This window comes from Rhodotorula paludigena, assembly GCF_050403205.1.
Source record: "Rhodotorula paludigena JCM10292 DNA, Rt_paludigena_JCM10292v1_ctg5, whole genome shotgun sequence".
Taxonomy (NCBI): domain Eukaryota; kingdom Fungi; phylum Basidiomycota; class Microbotryomycetes; order Sporidiobolales; family Sporidiobolaceae; genus Rhodotorula; species Rhodotorula paludigena.
This window is the reverse complement of record NW_027481453.1, coordinates 374,678-389,710: the sequence shown is the minus strand read 5'-3', so window position 1 is coordinate 389,710 and position 15,033 is coordinate 374,678. Positions and strand designations below refer to the sequence as shown.

The window sequence follows — 15,033 nt, the reverse complement described above, 5'->3', positions numbered from 1 at the left end:
TAAGAGATCCAGCTGATACATTCCAGAAAGTCGAAAGACGGAGGCGTAAAGACAGGATGTACAGCGCAAGAGGGTCTAGGGAGGGAAAGGGAGCAAAACGCGCAAGTTTCACTGCTCGTCGTCCTTGAAAACGCGCATACAGATCAGCACAGGCACGGCCTTGCCCAAGGATGCATTCGCGACCGTGGAGTTGCCCCAGTCGTCGAGCTCGGAAGGCTGTACGCAAGGTTCGTCAGCCCATTCCTATCTGCAGAGCGACAAGTAGGACGCACTCTGAGGATGCTCGAGTCCGGTGCAGGCGTCTCACCCTCCCTCGGACCCTCGTACACGAGCGCGCGATCCCAGCGGACCCGCCTGGGCTCGCCTTCTGCCGCTCCGGCCGGACTTGCGCTCGATCGCTTCTTGGCCGCCGCAGCCTTGCTCTTCAGCGTCGTCGGCCCCCGCAGCGGCGTCTCGTACTGCTCGTCGTCGCCCGCCGCGCGGAAGTGCGCCCTCGGAACGAGCGGGGCAGTCTCGTCGTCGCCGCCAGTGCGCTCCTTCTCAGCGCGCAACTCGGCAGCGAATGCCTCGAGCTCGGAGCCGTCGGCGCTCGCACGAAGAGCGTTGCGACGCTTGGCCGCGCGAGCCTCGCGCCCCTCCTTCGTCGACGCCTGCTCGAGCGCGCCGCCGCCCGCTGAGCCGAAGGATTTGCGGATCTTGCTCGTCGGCGATGCGGGGCGGTTCTCGTCGAGGTATACCGTCTCGAGCTTCAGCTTGTTGAAGGGCTGCTGGTTCTTCTTCGTGTTGCGCTGCGTCAGCCTGTTGAGCTCGTCCTGCGTGACGGCAGGCGCGGCGTGGAAGTGCGGCGCGGCGCGCGGCTGAGCCGGGGCTGCGGCTGCCAAAGGCTCTTCTTCGACGAGCTGCGTAGCCGCAGGCGGAGTGGGCTCGGCGGGAGTCTCTTCGATCGAAGGCTCGCGGCGAGTCGGGCGCCGGGCAGACCGCGCGACAGGCGCGACAGGCGGGGGCGGAGGCTGTGCGCGACCCGAAGGTGCGGCGGCAGCGGCAGCGCGGCGGGTCGTACGCGTCGTGGCAGCGATAGACGCCAGCGGAGCGGGCGTGACGGTCGGGACCGCTGCCGCGAGAACCTCAGCCTCGGTAGCGCGCGTCCGGCGAGCGCGCACTGCTCGAGGCGCAGCAGAGCGAGGGATAGGCTCGAACAGAGCTGGCGGCGCAGCAGCGGCGAGTCTCGCGGCGGGAGCTACCAAAGCCGATGCGACACTGGCAGTCGTTACCGGTCCTGGCGCTGCATCCTGACTGTTGATGGGAACACGGCGGGGACTGCGCAGCGGTGAGCCGGGAGGGCGCGTCGCGACGGCACGAGGGGGAGAAGCGATCGGCGGCTGGAAAGGGGAGGGCGAGGGAAGCGGCGACAAGTGAGTAGGCAGCGCGGCCGAGGTGGCAGGCGGGGCAAGAGTAGGGGTTTCAGCCCGCTCTGGCGAGGCGGCCGGCGGAGGAGGCGGGGCAGGACGGACGGCCACAGGCACCTGCAGAGAAGGTGAGTCAGTACGCCTTGCTACGAGCTGACTCTTAGACGTACTGCTCTTCTGGGTGCTTCAGTCTTAGCAAGCGCTGTTCTCACCGCGCGCCTCGGCGACGCGCCGACCGAAGGGAGAGGTGAAGGAGCCGGGGCTTGCCGGACCGCCAGAGCAGCGCGAGGTGGCGCCCGGCCGGCGGAAAGGGCGGCGAGTGAGCTTGTCGGGCGCACAGGCTCCCGTCGCGAGAGAACGTGTGGTGCTGAAGACGTAGACGATAAGCTGGAAACTGCTCGAGGCGGCTGTGCGTTCGAAGCTGTCAAGGCGGGACGGGTCGAAGCGGCTGTTTCCGACCGTGCGAGGCGCGAGCTCGCCGCAGCTGTCGAGGCCACTGGTGGTCGCGGAACCGTGAGCGGGCGAGTGAGCCGCGGTGCTGCCGAGGCTGTCGGCTTCGGAGCCGCTGCGCCCGCGAGTGCACGTGCGGACGATGCGAGTGTAGGTCTTGCGAGCCCGCTCGTCGAGCTCGCTGCTCCAGGAGGCTTGAGGCCAGAGTGCGAAAGCGTCCTGGGCTTTGTTGCTGTGCTCGAAGCCGCGGATGAGGAAGATGCGCTCGATGCCGACAGCGCCGATGGCGGGCGCTTGTACTCGACAGCGGCGTTTTCAACCGCAGGGATCGCACGCAGCGAAGCAGGGGACGCCTCGGCGATCGTGGAAGGTAAGGTGGTGCGTTTCGGGAGAGCAAGGCGCGAGGCGGGTAGGCGGCGCGAGGAGGCAGCGGCCGAGCCAGGAATGAGCGACGTGAGGGTCGCCTTGCTACCTGGTGCATTTGCCGATGCGGCACGCGCCGTGGCGCCCGAGGTGAGCTTTGTGAGCTGTCGGCGTGCAGTGGGCGCGTCGGTCACCTGGACCTTGGCCGTCTTGAACGCATTTGGAGTGGCGGACGGTTCAGTCAGCGCCTCAGTCGAGGGTGGAGGCGGAGTCGCTGGCGAGGTGAAGCGGAGAGACGGCAAATCGGGGCAAGGTGTCGAGGGAGCGAGGTGAAGGGGGAGCGCCGGTGATCCATCCGGGCTCGACGGTTGCGGCGTGCCGAAGTGCTCAGCAGCTGCCTCGACAGACTCTTGTGTAGCGTTAAATGAGTCGGGAGCAGTGTCTCCCTCCGAGAGCGGCGATGTCGGCGCGGACGACGCGATCTCTTCGGCACCACCGACCGAAGCGGAAGCTTCGTCTGCGACAGCGGTCCCTTCCGACGCAGACGGCTCGGGCGAGATGCCCGACACCTGCTCGTCGTTGACGACGGCGTCGCCGCACGCAGACGGCTCGACCTCGATTGAGGACGCTGCGGTCGGCGCCTCGACGAGCAAGTTGTCCGCCTCGATCGCAGCGTACTCTTCGTCGGCCTCACGTGCTCCCTCCAGGTCGGAAGTGAGAGTCGGCCCATTCGTGCCACTTTGTGACTCCTCGTCGACGGCTGTCAAGACAGGCTCTGCGCCAACGACGCTGCCCATCGCCGCCGAGTCGTCCTCCACATTCGAGTCCTCGATCTCGCCGGTAGCATCGCTGACGCCTGCAGCGCCGTCGAGCTCGGCAGACGAGACCATTGCGTCTTCCTCTCGCCCCGCCTCGTCCTCGCTCGCGCTCGTCGCAAGCTCTGTCTCGGTGAGCTCGTCGAGACTGTCCTCCTCGGTCTCGCCATCGTTCATGTCGCTGAGGGCGCCGTCTTCACCCACAGACACGAATAGAATGGGCTGTTCGGCGAGCGAGAGCGCGCGTACCGCGTCGATCACTTCGTCGACCTGGTCATCCGCGTCGCCTGACTGCCCGCACTCCGTCGTGCCCGCGACAGCGAGAGGGAAAGACATCGAGCGCTCCTCCTCGTCGAGGTCGTAGAGGGAGCCGTCGGCATCGCAGTTGGTCAGCTCGTCCTCGCGGTACGAAGCGTGCGTGCGCGTCGCTGGCGTTGAGGGCGAGAAAAGCGGGAAGGGGGACGCAGTCGCCAGCGGATGAGGTCGCGAGGGGGTAGCGAGGCCGACACGGTGTAGTGGGGTGGCGAGCGGAGAGGAGCGGGCGGGAGAGGCGGAGGCGTAGGAGGGAGGGGTCGCGGGAGAGGCGGAGAAGTGCACAGGAGCGCCCAGTGCTGGCTTGCGCGGTGACGAGCGCAAGCGCCGCGGGCTCGGCGAGTACCGCACAGATTGAGCAGAAGAAGAAGGCACGGAAGAGGTCGAAGCGGGCGAGTCGGCGGGATTGGGAGAGGGAGAATGGTCGAGGCGCCGTGCGCCGTCCCGTGTCGTCGGCGTCGCATTCTCCTTCGAGGGCGACGAGTTCCGCCCTTTGCGCGTCGTCACAGGCGTACCGAGCGGAATCAAGGGAGTCGAGAGCTGGGCTTTGAGGAGCGAGGGCGTCTTGTCGAGGAGCGAGCGGGCAAAGGCAGAGGGGGTTCGCGGGAAGACCGCTTCCGCGTTGCTCACTGCGTGTGTCATGTGCGTGAGCTTCGGCAACCCTGCGTTAGGCCGAAGAAGCTGAGGACGGACCTGCACAGTCGTCGCCAAAGTCGACCAACAAGGACCCATCGCCGTTCGCATCCTTTGCTCCGAGTGCGGAGTCGCGCCGCGCGAGCCTTTCCTTCCTCGGACTGCGCGTTGAGGGTGAAGCGGCAGCCTTGCCCTTCCTAGGGGACGTCCGCAGCCGTGCAGGCGAGGCGATGGCAGGCGAGTTGGGCGATGATCCGCCGAGCGCAGGACTTGCCGCGTAGAGAGCAGCGGCCATGCAAGACGCGCTGCAAGGATAGTCGAGTGCTATCGAGCACAGCAGCAGCAAGCCAGAGCCAGGTGGGGGTGAGTCTCGGGGAGGAAGCCCTTCCCGCTCTCGCTCGCCGGATGCAAACAACGGTCACGTGCAGGGAAATGGTAGTTGCGCCGGGTTGGGCGGGACAGAGGGTATCGAGGTTTGCAATGCGAGAGTAGGGTACAGAGTACGACAGGATGCAGGCCATTCAGTCCATGATGCCGCCATCTACGGATAGAATCCGACTTCAGCATCGGGTCAAGGAGAAAGTCGCTGCAAGAAGAGGGCTCACCATCATCGCCGCCGCCTCCACCGCCGCCCAGGTTGTCAAAGTCGTCTTCTTCGCCGTTGTCAAAGTAGTCGGCTTCGTAGTCGTTGTCCTCGTCATCTTCCTCTTCCTCCTCGAGCATATCCTCCTCGTCCTGCTCTTCCTCCTCGTCTTCCTCGACCGCCTGGTCCTGCGAGATGAGCAAAGGCGAGTCAGTGAGTTTGTAGAAGCAGCGCTCACAGCCGAGACAGTAAATAGGCCGAAGAGACGCACGTCGTCGCCTGCGAGGATGCTGTTGAGGCCCGTCGTGTTTGCGCGGATCGCTGCAGGTGGGTCATTTCAGGTCAGATACATGTCTCCGCGCTAGCCGCAAAATCGCGGATAGGTTTGGGAAGCTGGCGATCCGGGGACGCAGACAACTCGGAGCAGCGAAAGTAGTTCCACGCACCCTTGGTCGAGCCCTTCTGCTTCAGTTTCTTCTCCAGGACTGCCTCGAAGACCGATGGCGGTAGCAAATCCCTGTCGTATTGTCGCGCGCTGTGCACGTTGCGCAATGCAGCCGTAGCTGTGGCTGCGCTCGCCGTCTTGGGCTTGAAGCGGTCCGAGTAGCGCTCGATGTCTGCATCCGTGCGGTTTAAGGTCATCTCGCGTCAGCTGAGACTCTACAGCTGGAGGAAGCTGCACGAGACACACCGGTGCTCGCCCGCGCGGGTGCATCGATCCAGAAGGGGGTGAACTTCATCTCGCTCGCCATGGCGTTGTAGCGTTTGGCGATCCGGGCTTCGCGCTCCGACGGGTACTCCGTATCAGGCATGTCCATGTTCTGCGAGCAACTCGCATCGTCGGAAGCGGTAGAGCAAGCGCAATGTCAGCTTCAAGTCGTGGTGGGCTGTGCTCGAGGCCTGCGAGGGGAGCACGGTTCCTCCTGGAGACGGCGACGCACCGGGTAGAGCACATCTGTCCCCTCCTTGGACGCTGCAATGATATCCTGGTACTGGAGGTGACCGATGGGCGGTTGTGGCTTCCCAGAGCCTCCCCTTCCTCCGCGCCCTCCGCGTCCTCCTCGGGTGGCCATGGTTCGTCAAAGCTGATTGAGCCTGGTGCAGAGAATTTTGAGCTGTGCAGCGAGTCTGGCGTGCGCAGCGAGCTGTGTTGCGCGGAGCCGAAGTGCATAGGCTTCGGAGGAGGAGAAGCTCCGCGTTCACGTCCCCCTGTCTCGTTTCCTCACGTGCAGCGCTGCAATCTTCTTCGCTGGACAATGAAGCGGACTGCCAAGGCAACGATCCCGAGTACCCAAGGTGACCTGGACTGCATTTGCGGCCGGGTCGCGACGGCCGACTTGCTCCGCCGGCGATCCCTCGCTGCTCCGTCGCAATCAAGGTGGGGAAAGCAAGCCTTGAATCATCAGGAGCCTCTGCGCGTGCACGCTGTCCCACGAGCTAGGAGCTGCCAGGCCCGGCGGAGACACGCGCTGCGGATCGCCCCGCCCTCGTCCTTCCGAGGTCCTCTCCATCCCCACACGCAGGCGAAGACCACTGAGTCTCTCGGCGGCGCTTGCTCTCCCTCGTTCTCTTCTCAATTTCCTCGACACCCACTTCCACGACTCTCACGCGTGCGTCTGTGCTTAGCGCCTGGCTCGAGGGCCACACGCTCACCCAACCCGCTTCCGCGCAGACCTTCTCAACCCCCCCTTCTTGCTCGTCACCATGCCCCAGGTGAGTCGACAACCCACAGACCGCCCGTAACGTACTCACAGGCTCGCCCTAGATTCCCGAGGCTGCCACCGCCGTCGTCTTCGACAAGTGCAACGGCCCTATTCGCGTCGACAAGAGCCACAAGGTTGTTCAGCCGAACGAGCTGGCGCCGGGCGAGGTTCTTGTTCGTGTCGAGTACACTGGTGTCTGCCGTGAGTCGATAACATGCTGCGCCGAGACGAGGCGACCGCCTTTTCGGGATCCGCACTCGCTACGGAACCTCGCAGCTGACCGTTTCATTTGCAGACACCGACCTGCACGCACACAAGGGCGACTGGCCAGTGCCTCCGAAGCAGCCTCTTGTTGGTGGTCACGAGGGTGAGTCGCTCTCTTGCAGACGTGCAAGAGCGGCAAAAGTTGACTTTACTGCATCGCGCAGGCGCCGGCCGTGTTCTCGCCATCGGGAACGGCACGACTACGACTCTCAAGGAGGGGGACGCTGTTGGCATCAAATGGCTCGCCGACTCCTGCTTGAACTGCGAGAACTGCCGCGAGGGCCAGGAGGCGACCTGCCCGCTCGCCGAAACTTCAGGCTACTCAAAAGACGGCTCCTTCCAGCAGTAAGCACCCTTGATCGGGTACTGAACTCCATTCATCTGCTGACATAGCTTTCGACAAACAGGTACGCCGTCTCATTCGCTCGCCACCTCACGCCCATTCCCGAAGGCCTTCCGCTCGAGATCGCCGCACCCATTCTTTGTGCCGGCGTCACCGTCTACAAGGCGATCAAGCAGTCCAACACTAAGCCCGGCGACTTTGTCGTCATCTCGGGCGCGGGTGGTGGTCTCGGTCACTTGGCCGTTCAGTACGCAACGGCAATCGGACTTCGGGTTGTGGGCATCGACACGGGCGCCGACAAGAAGAAGCTTCTCGCTTCCTACGGCGCGGACATCTTTGTCGACTTCAAAGAGCACTCTGGGAACGGTGCCCTCATCGACGAGGTCAAGCGTGTCTGCGGCGGCGTCGGCCCTCACGTGCGTTGCTTGCATTCCGCTTTCAAGAGCTCGCATGTACTTGTCCTGATGCCCTTTCCACAGGCTGCTATCATCACCTCGGCTGGCGGCGCAGCATACAACGACGCGCTCGAGTACCTTCGCCCGCATGGCACGCTCGTCGCGGTCGGCCTTCCGCCCGACACCTACATCAAGGCGAATGTCTTCTTCACTGTTTTCAAGGCGCTCCGCATCGTCGGCTCGTACGTCGGCAACCGTCAGGACGCCGTCGAGGCGCTCGACTTTGCCGCACGCGGACTCGTCAAGCCCATGATCGTTGTCGAGCCTCTCGCAAACCTCGCTTCCGGTTCGTCCAATAACTCAGCAACTTGTCTCTGCCTTCCCGCTCACCTATATCCACTCTACAGTCTACGAGCGCATGGAAAAGGGACAGGTTGCCGGCCGCATCGTCCTCAAGTGCTTCGACTAAGCGCTCTATCAGTTTTCTCTCTGTTCCGCTTTGTCTTAGTGGTCGCTCGCCTTGATAGTCCCTTGCCTTTGTATTCCGTCTCCTGAGTCTTCGGTGCGATGTGCAGTCTTCACTTTAAACAGACGGTCTCGTCCTGAAATAAAGCAGTGCCGTTCTCTTGCGTCGCTTGCGCTGCTGGTGCTTGACCGAGGGTCTCGAGGTGCGCTGCCCGGTCTTCCTGTGTCTAGATTGCGCTTCTTGCTGCTTTGCCAGTTTGGCGCCGTCCGCAGAATGGGCGAAGATTTGATCACCGCGACCTGCTGAGAAGGTCTCCAAAAGATGCCCTCGTGCCGGACGGCGTGTCAGTCGCCGTTCTCGCCTTTGCTCACGCCACCGAATTCAAGCGGTCAGACGAGCCTCGTCATGTGTTCGAGCCAGTTCTCGGGCGAGGAAAGTGGTTGGAGTCATCCTCGTCGTCTCGTCCGACTTCCGCGCGCGTACAAATGGGCGGCCTCGTCGCTCTCCCTCCTCTCCATCCTTCCGCCCACTCGACGACACTCCCTTGCACACCTAGTGCAAGCTCACAGTCGACCCCTAGAGAACCAGCAGCAGCAAGATGCCAGCTTTCCCGCTTTCACTCTTTTTCTCGCCCGTCTCGACCACGGCGCTCTCGCTCGTCGTCGCGACCGCAGGCTTCGCCCAGCCTCCTCGCATGGTGAGTCTACATTGAGTCTGTTCAGTCAAACTCACACTGACCCGCTTCGACGCCTGCAGACGCGCATTTCGCACTCCTTCCCATCTCGCCTGACCGCGTCCGCAACGCTCGCCACGCTTCACGGTGCTTCCGCGCCCGCGGTGGTGGCGGGTGGCTCTTTCGACCCTGCCGCATCGGTCACGGAAGACTCCCTCCCGCCATCGTCTGTCAGCGAAGACGCTTCCCTCTTTACGGCCTCGAACGATTCGCTCTTCTCGACCGCAGGAGCTCCCTCGACAGTTGCCACCAGTCCCAGCACTCCAGATGACTGGCAGTCGTTCGACACGTCCAAGCACTTCGTCTTTGGCCAGGCCGACCGTCCTTCCTCGTACAACGCGCTTACCTCGTTCGACTTTGTCTTGCCCAACTCGCCTGCCAAACAAGTGGACACCGCGTCTCCGCCCCGCAGCGCCCTCAGCCTTTTTTCCGCTGAAGTCTCGGCCACTTCGGCCGTCGCGGTCGTCTCCAAGCTCGCCCTCCCGCTTCCGCCCGTCCAGTTCGTCGCGCCACGCCCGGTTCCCTCTCGTTCGCCCGGCAGCATTGTTTCGATCGACACGAAGGGCGACCTGTACGGCCCGCCGTCGATCTCGCTCGACTTCCTCGACGATTCGCAGCTCCTCTCGAGCTCGCCGCCGCCGCCCGTCATTGTTCCCCTCTTCCATCCCAAGCCGATCCACCCCGTAGGCAACAACCTCCCAGCCTGGATCGACAAGAATTTCGACGCCACTGTCAAGGCACCCAAGCGTGCGCCCAAGATCGGCGCGTCCGCCAAGTCGCTTCCGCTCAAGGTGTCGCAGGAGCGCAAGTGCGTCAAGCCCGCAGCGCTTTCAACTCCCGAATGGCTGCGTGCCGACTTCTTTGCCGGACTTTGAGACGGGTCTCGACGTGACGCTGGGGACGTGACGCACAGCTCGATAGAAGCAGAACCAGAAGACGGGCGACTCAGCCTGTATGTTTCTCTAAAGCAGTGCCGTTCGTAGACTCATCACTTCCTGTTGTTGTACTTCGTGACATTCTTGTGTAGCTCGCCCTGTCGTGCCTCTGAAGTCAATCCCACGTTTCTCGACAGCAAAGGCAAAGACTCGTCGCAAGCAGCGCTGCTCGCGCGCTTCTCGCAATCCCGAAGGATCTATACCTCACGAAACGAAGCGCACTCGACAATTCACATCTCGCAGATGACTGGCGCCAGCGTCAGAACTCCTGCGTCCGCTCCAGCGCCTTGAGCTCCTCCTCGTCGAGCAGATCTCCCTCCTCGATCTCGACGCTCCACTCGACGTCCTCGACTCTGGAGACCGCCGCGCCACCGCTGGCCCTCGTGCGAAGATTGCGCTCGTTGTCGCGCGTTGCAGCGGCAAAGTCGCGTTCGGCCACTTCGGGCATGAGCGCGCCGTTGTTGGCGAACCGGTCCGCCTGCTCGTTGCCCTCGATCCCGACGTGCGCCTTGACCTTGTGAAACGTGATGTTGGCGAGCGGCGAGGTCGAGTCGGCGGGCATGCGAAGCGCGAGGAGCGAGAGGATGTAGCGGATCAGGTCTTGGTTGGCGACAGGCTTGCCGTCGGACGTCTTCCATCCGCGGCGCTTCCACCCGGGTATCCACTTCGAAAATACTGCGCGTGTGGAAAGGGCGTTCAATGGAAATCGAAGCGCAGCGTGACCAGCGACACCCCGAGAGCGAAACCCGAAGGGGTGGCGCACCTCCGATAGTGTATTCAGAATCGCTGCAGATCGTCAGAGGCTCGTCTGGGTGTGGATCAGACTCGAGAATCCGCGCGACAGCCTGACGGAGAGAGCGGGTCAGACGATTTGTGCTGGGTAGAGGGGTGCGAGGAGCGAGTCGGGACTTGCATACATCTCGGCGCGGTTGTTCGTCTGTAGCGAGCCTGGCAGTCGCTCCGAGAGGTTGCTGAGAGCATCGCTAGGGTTAGCTATCGCGCCAAAGCATAACGGACGGAGCGCAAGAGACGCACCTCGCGCCGGGCTCGTGTCCCCAGAAGACGCCGATACCCGCAGTCGCACCCTTCTGCCCGTTGCCCCTCGAGCTGCCGTCGCAGTACACCTTGCGCCCCTTGATCGCGGGCGATGCCCCGAAGACAGGGTCGGCACCGGCATTGCCCACGACCGCCCTCTTCTGTCGCTTCGCGGCCGTGCTGGGCCTGTCGGCTGCGTCTGACCCCCTCTTCTTGCGCGAATCGAGAAAGCCGGAACCAGACGCGGCATTCCCCGAGCCGCCAGTCGCACTCGGAACAGGAGGTGCACCGCCGCCGACAAACGCCTGGGCGTCTCGCAGCGTCGGGAACTTCTTGTGGCGCGCGCCCTGGACTCCGTCGACCTGGGCCTTGCACTCGTCCCACGTAGCGTAGACGCCTGGCTTGCGCCCGACGCGGACTGGCGGGTGCAAGTGCGCGAGGACCGTGTCAACTGATGAAAACGCGCAGAGGGCGAGGTAGGCGCACCAGCGTAGTAGCCGCCCTTGGAGCCTTTTGCCATGACCGAGCGGATGAGGGCAAACACGATGAAAGCGGCTCCTGTTGCGAGGGGAATACAAGCGCGGGAATACCAGCGGGAAAGCGACGAGATGTCAACGACGGCGTCGACCTCGACCACGACCTGCACTCGCCCGAGAGAGGCCAGGGAGGGGTCCAGATGGCTCAGGCGAGTCTCGCAACTCAAACACAGCACACGCACGCGCTCACTCGCTCTTGCGCAGAGGCTCAAACCCACGCAGGTCGACTCGGCCGTCACCCTCCGCACGAGCCTCCAGCAGGTCAAGGCGGGTCTCAAAGGCCTTCGAACGACCTCGTCAGGGCTGCTGACCCCGGGCGAGCCGCGCGCAGGAGCTTCTCGAGGCCGGCATCGGCTGTGTCGCCTTTCTCCGGTGCGTCTCGGACCCGCAGGGGCCATCTTCGGTCCGCTGCTGCGCTGAATCTTTTTTAAGAGACGCTATGCATCGCCTTACGACACACTGACCCCTCTTGCGTACTCAGTGGCCTCCTCCCCGAGGACTCATTCGAAGACTACAAGCTCCTCGCCCCTCGCCCGCCCGTGTCGCGCTCGTCGACGACTGGCAAGGACGACGAGGACAAGAGCAAGCCAGCTCAGGCTTCGTCGGTGCGCGTCAAGAAGCTCCGGCGCGGCGTCTCGCTCGAAGCGGACAAGCTGCTCGACTATCTCGTATGTCGTGCGAGCTCCTGTGCGGGCCAACGCGTCGACGAGCTCACGCGCTTCCTTTACAGGAGCTCGGCGCGACACAAGCGATCGAGAAAGGGTATCTCCACCAGCTCAGTACGCCGACATCCGCCAACCTCGGTTGTTCCCGCGCATTCTGACGCTCCGTCACGCAGTCTTCGCCATCTACCTCGACCCCGATGACCCCACGAATCTCGTCGAGAGCTACACTTTCACCTTCTCCTACGAGACCGACGCCGAGGGCAATAAGGCGAGTCGCTCCGGCCGTGTCACTCACCATGGACGCTCATTGACCAGAGCTTCGCTCGAGCAGAAACCCGAGCTCGTTGTGCAGGACCAGCTCAGTGGTATGGTTATCTCGCCATCCGCTTACGGCACCATCAAGGAGCCGCCGCGCAAGGAAGGCGACGTCAAGCGGCAGGTGCAGCAAATGATCAAGAAGTGCGTTTGTCTTGCCCCGCTCTCAAACGGAGATTTCGCTCATCAGGAGACACAGCCTCATCACGAGCACGCAAGTCCTCGACGAGCTGCCGAGGAGGCGCTTCCTCAACATTCGCCTCTTCTACACCGACGAGACGCCGCCAGACTACGAGCCGCCCTGCTTCCAGTGCGTCTGGGTGAACCTCCCAAAATCAAGCGCAGGACTCACATGTCTCTGCGCAGTCCCGTCGAGGTGGACATGCCGGGATACAGCCTTACTACGCCTTCAGTTGCCGACCCGCCCGACTTCGGCACACTCGGCTCGATGGCAACCGGCTTTCACGGGTGCGTTCTCCGCAGTCGGGAATGCGCAGCAGACCTGATCGGATCTCTTTGAACAGCGTTGCGCTACATACGGTCTCAATCGCCCACCTGCTCGACACGCCTTTCGACGAGCACATCACGGTCGACGAGGCGCTCTCGCGCAACCGCCACGACGCTTCGTCTCGCGCCGTCGTGTGGAACGCCGAGTCGCTCGTCGAGTCGGCGACGGACGAAGACGCCAAGCTCAAGGTCGTTGAGCCCGTCGCGATTCGTGACCGCGGCGGGCTCCTGCGCACGGTCGAGGAAGTGAGCGAGAGCGCCGAGGCCGACATGGCCGAGTTGCGCAAGGTCGTCGGGATCGAGCACGGCGACGAGGCGATGATACTCGCCAAGGGCGAGCTGGAGGAAACGCTCTGCAATTCGAACCTCTCGGACAACACCGTGCTTCGCCGCGCGGTGCGTTTCGTATCGTCTCTCGGTCATTGACTTTGCCAGCTTACGTCTCGTACAACGCTTCCGAGCAGATTGCATCGACCGAGAAGCGTGCCTCGTCGACCGGCGGCCCGGCCACGCAGCTCGACCCGGTCATCTCTCGCCAGCGCTCGTACATGCCGCCTGTGCCCCTCTTCGCTGAGTCACGCGAGCACTACCACCAGCGAGCGGAGGTTCAGCAGCAACAGCAGCAGCAGCAGGCCCAGGCGGGACCTTCGGGGCTGTCGACCGCCGAGAAGGCGGCTGTGAAAGCCCGCGTGAAGGAGCAGGAGGTACTGCCGCAAGTGGCCGAGACGCAGCTCTTCGACTGTACGCTCAGCCTCCACATCCTGTTGCAGCAGCTTCTCACAGATTCGAGTGGCACCCGCAGACTCACAGATGGACATCGACAAGGACGAGCCAGCCGCAAGCGAGACGTACGAGCCGGAGCCCGACACGATCCAGACGGCCGACCTCGTCGAGGCTCCCGCGCCGCAGCAGAAGCAGCGCGAGGAGCGCCCGGCCCGCCCGGTGCGCAAGTCGACAAGATCCCGTGCCAGGACGGCCGAGGACGCTTGCGAGTGCGGTGCGTCGCGTTCGGTCGACTCGAGATGTCCGTTCTGTGAACTGACCTCAATCATGCAGGCGACAAGGAAGACGACGGCGCCATGATCTGCTGCTCCAGTGCGTCTAGACTGTCGATACGAGAGCACCTCGCTCACCTAGCCCTCCGCAGCTTGCGACATCTGGAAGCACGCGGTCTGCTACGGCTTCGACTCGATCGACGACCAGCGCATCCCCGACGTCTTCGTCTGTTATCGCTGCGAGGCGCAGATCAAGCTCGACGAGGCGGCCGGCGAGACGGAGCGCGAGGGCGAGATCGAGCAGGGCCTCGCCGCGTTCAGGACCCTCGCCCTCTTCAGGCGCGGTGCGTACACAGCGTCCCTTCCTGAGCCATTGAATGTAGATGGTGTTCACGCTCCCGTAAACAGCCATTGCCGTCATCTGGCAGGATGGCATGCTCACCATGAAGGAGCTGGCCAAGCGCCTCGGTTTGTATGCGATGCTTCCCGTCAATAGGCCCCGATTGACGCTCTTCGTAACACAGAGATCGACAACAGCACGGCGGGACAGGTCATCAAGCGCCTCAAGGCCGAAGAGTTCGTCGTCGAGCAGAGCGCGTCGTCCCGCCGGCACAAGGGCAAGAGCGGCTCGCAGGTGGGCTTGCTGAAACAGGGCGTACAGGTGGTCAACAAGTGCGTGATTTGTTGGCTCTCCGCAGACTTCCGCAGAAGCGAACCTGATTCGGCACGCGCGCAGGTCGGCGAAGCAGACCAAGCGCAAGCAGAACGAGTACTTCCGTCCCGGCGACGGTGCCGAGCTCGGCATCAAGGCTCTCTTCGACGGCTTGACTGACGACCAGGAGCAGAACGATGATGACGCTTTGACGGCACGCGCACCGTTGTCACAAGCTTTGAGCAAGCTGATCCAACTCTCCCCCTACAGTCTCGCGACAATGACCAGCGCGTCGACGAGGCTGCCATCCTCGTCGAAGACACGCCTTCTCCCGCATACCCTGCCTTGGGCAACCGCACGGCGACACAGGAAGACCCGATCCTCGACCCGCTCTCGCAACCGCAGCAGAGCTCGACGCTCCTCTTCTCGACGCCGGCCAAGTCGGTTCCGCCTGCTGCAGCCCTGCCGCTGAGTGGTGGCTTGCCGATACCGTCCCGGCAGTCTGTCGAGATGATTGCGCCGCAACCGTCGTACGTTCCGAGCTGCGAAGGAAAGAAGGGCAAGAACAAGGATGTTGGACGAGAGGTCAGCGCTTCGCTCCAAGCCTTCTCCGCCGACGAGGTGCGTACACTCAATCCTGATACGTCAGGACCAGAGAACTGAACCTCGCAGCCATGCCTCTGCAGCCTGTCCCGATGGAGGTGGACCGTCTCAAACAGCAGCAGCGGCAGCAACCTCCGAGCTCGATGTCCAAGGGTAAGCGCCGCACGATGTCCGAGGTCGATGTCAACCTCGAGGCGCCGGTCGCAGGCAGCACGAGGAGCAAGAGGCAGAGGTGTAGCGAGGCGGACGAGATCGAGGTCTGAGCCTTCGACGACACGCTTTTGCTATCGCTTGACGCGATGAGGGCGGCATCAGCTTGTGAGA

The 15,033-nt window shown here is 63.4% G+C and overlaps 6 protein-coding genes across 6 annotated transcripts; 3 read left to right on the top strand and 3 right to left on the bottom strand.

Annotated features, from left to right (window-relative positions):
• Positions 1 to 108: 108 nt before the first annotated feature.
• Positions 109 to 4,274, bottom strand: JCM10292_007527 (uncharacterized protein; the record flags this gene model as incomplete). The annotated part of the gene is made up of 4 exons (XM_076646616.1): positions 109 to 216; positions 273 to 1,523; positions 1,577 to 3,975; positions 4,040 to 4,274. 4 exons carry the CDS (start codon positions 4,272 to 4,274, stop codon positions 109 to 111), a joined length of 3,993 nt encoding a protein of 1,330 aa, XP_076507858.1.
• A 226-nt stretch (positions 4,275 to 4,500) lies between these two features.
• JCM10292_007526 (uncharacterized protein) lies at positions 4,501 to 5,635 on the bottom strand (the record flags this gene model as incomplete). The annotated part of the gene is made up of 6 exons (XM_076646615.1): positions 4,501 to 4,520; positions 4,585 to 4,750; positions 4,834 to 4,883; positions 5,009 to 5,179; positions 5,254 to 5,383; positions 5,504 to 5,635. 6 exons carry the CDS (start codon positions 5,633 to 5,635, stop codon positions 4,501 to 4,503), a joined length of 669 nt encoding a protein of 222 aa, XP_076507857.1.
• A 631-nt stretch (positions 5,636 to 6,266) lies between these two features.
• JCM10292_007525 (zinc-dependent alcohol dehydrogenase) lies at positions 6,267 to 7,736 on the top strand (the record flags this gene model as incomplete). Its single annotated transcript, XM_076646614.1, has 7 exons — positions 6,267 to 6,275; positions 6,328 to 6,466; positions 6,561 to 6,632; positions 6,694 to 6,874; positions 6,937 to 7,288; positions 7,352 to 7,613; positions 7,675 to 7,736. 7 exons carry the CDS (start codon positions 6,267 to 6,269, stop codon positions 7,734 to 7,736), a joined length of 1,077 nt encoding a protein of 358 aa, XP_076507856.1.
• A 595-nt stretch (positions 7,737 to 8,331) lies between these two features.
• On the top strand, positions 8,332 to 9,341 carry JCM10292_007524 (uncharacterized protein; the record flags this gene model as incomplete). The annotated part of the gene is made up of 2 exons (XM_076646613.1): positions 8,332 to 8,430; positions 8,490 to 9,341. 2 exons carry the CDS (start codon positions 8,332 to 8,334, stop codon positions 9,339 to 9,341), a joined length of 951 nt encoding a protein of 316 aa, XP_076507855.1.
• A 319-nt stretch (positions 9,342 to 9,660) lies between these two features.
• Positions 9,661 to 10,956, bottom strand: RNH1 (RNA-DNA hybrid ribonuclease; the record flags this gene model as incomplete). The annotated part of the gene is made up of 5 exons (XM_076646612.1): positions 9,661 to 10,076; positions 10,165 to 10,246; positions 10,315 to 10,372; positions 10,437 to 10,854; positions 10,923 to 10,956. 5 exons carry the CDS (start codon positions 10,954 to 10,956, stop codon positions 9,661 to 9,663), a joined length of 1,008 nt encoding a protein of 335 aa, XP_076507854.1.
• A 25-nt stretch (positions 10,957 to 10,981) lies between these two features.
• JCM10292_007522 (uncharacterized protein) lies at positions 10,982 to 14,972 on the top strand (the record flags this gene model as incomplete). The annotated part of the gene is made up of 19 exons (XM_076646611.1): positions 10,982 to 10,996; positions 11,177 to 11,239; positions 11,304 to 11,344; positions 11,454 to 11,640; positions 11,703 to 11,751; positions 11,811 to 11,905; positions 11,969 to 12,096; positions 12,152 to 12,262; positions 12,319 to 12,420; positions 12,477 to 12,855; positions 12,924 to 13,200; positions 13,262 to 13,456; positions 13,516 to 13,554; positions 13,607 to 13,798; positions 13,863 to 13,922; positions 13,979 to 14,126; positions 14,191 to 14,243; positions 14,354 to 14,727; positions 14,793 to 14,972. 19 exons carry the CDS (start codon positions 10,982 to 10,984, stop codon positions 14,970 to 14,972), a joined length of 2,688 nt encoding a protein of 895 aa, XP_076507853.1.
• Positions 14,973 to 15,033: the final 61 nt, after the last annotated feature.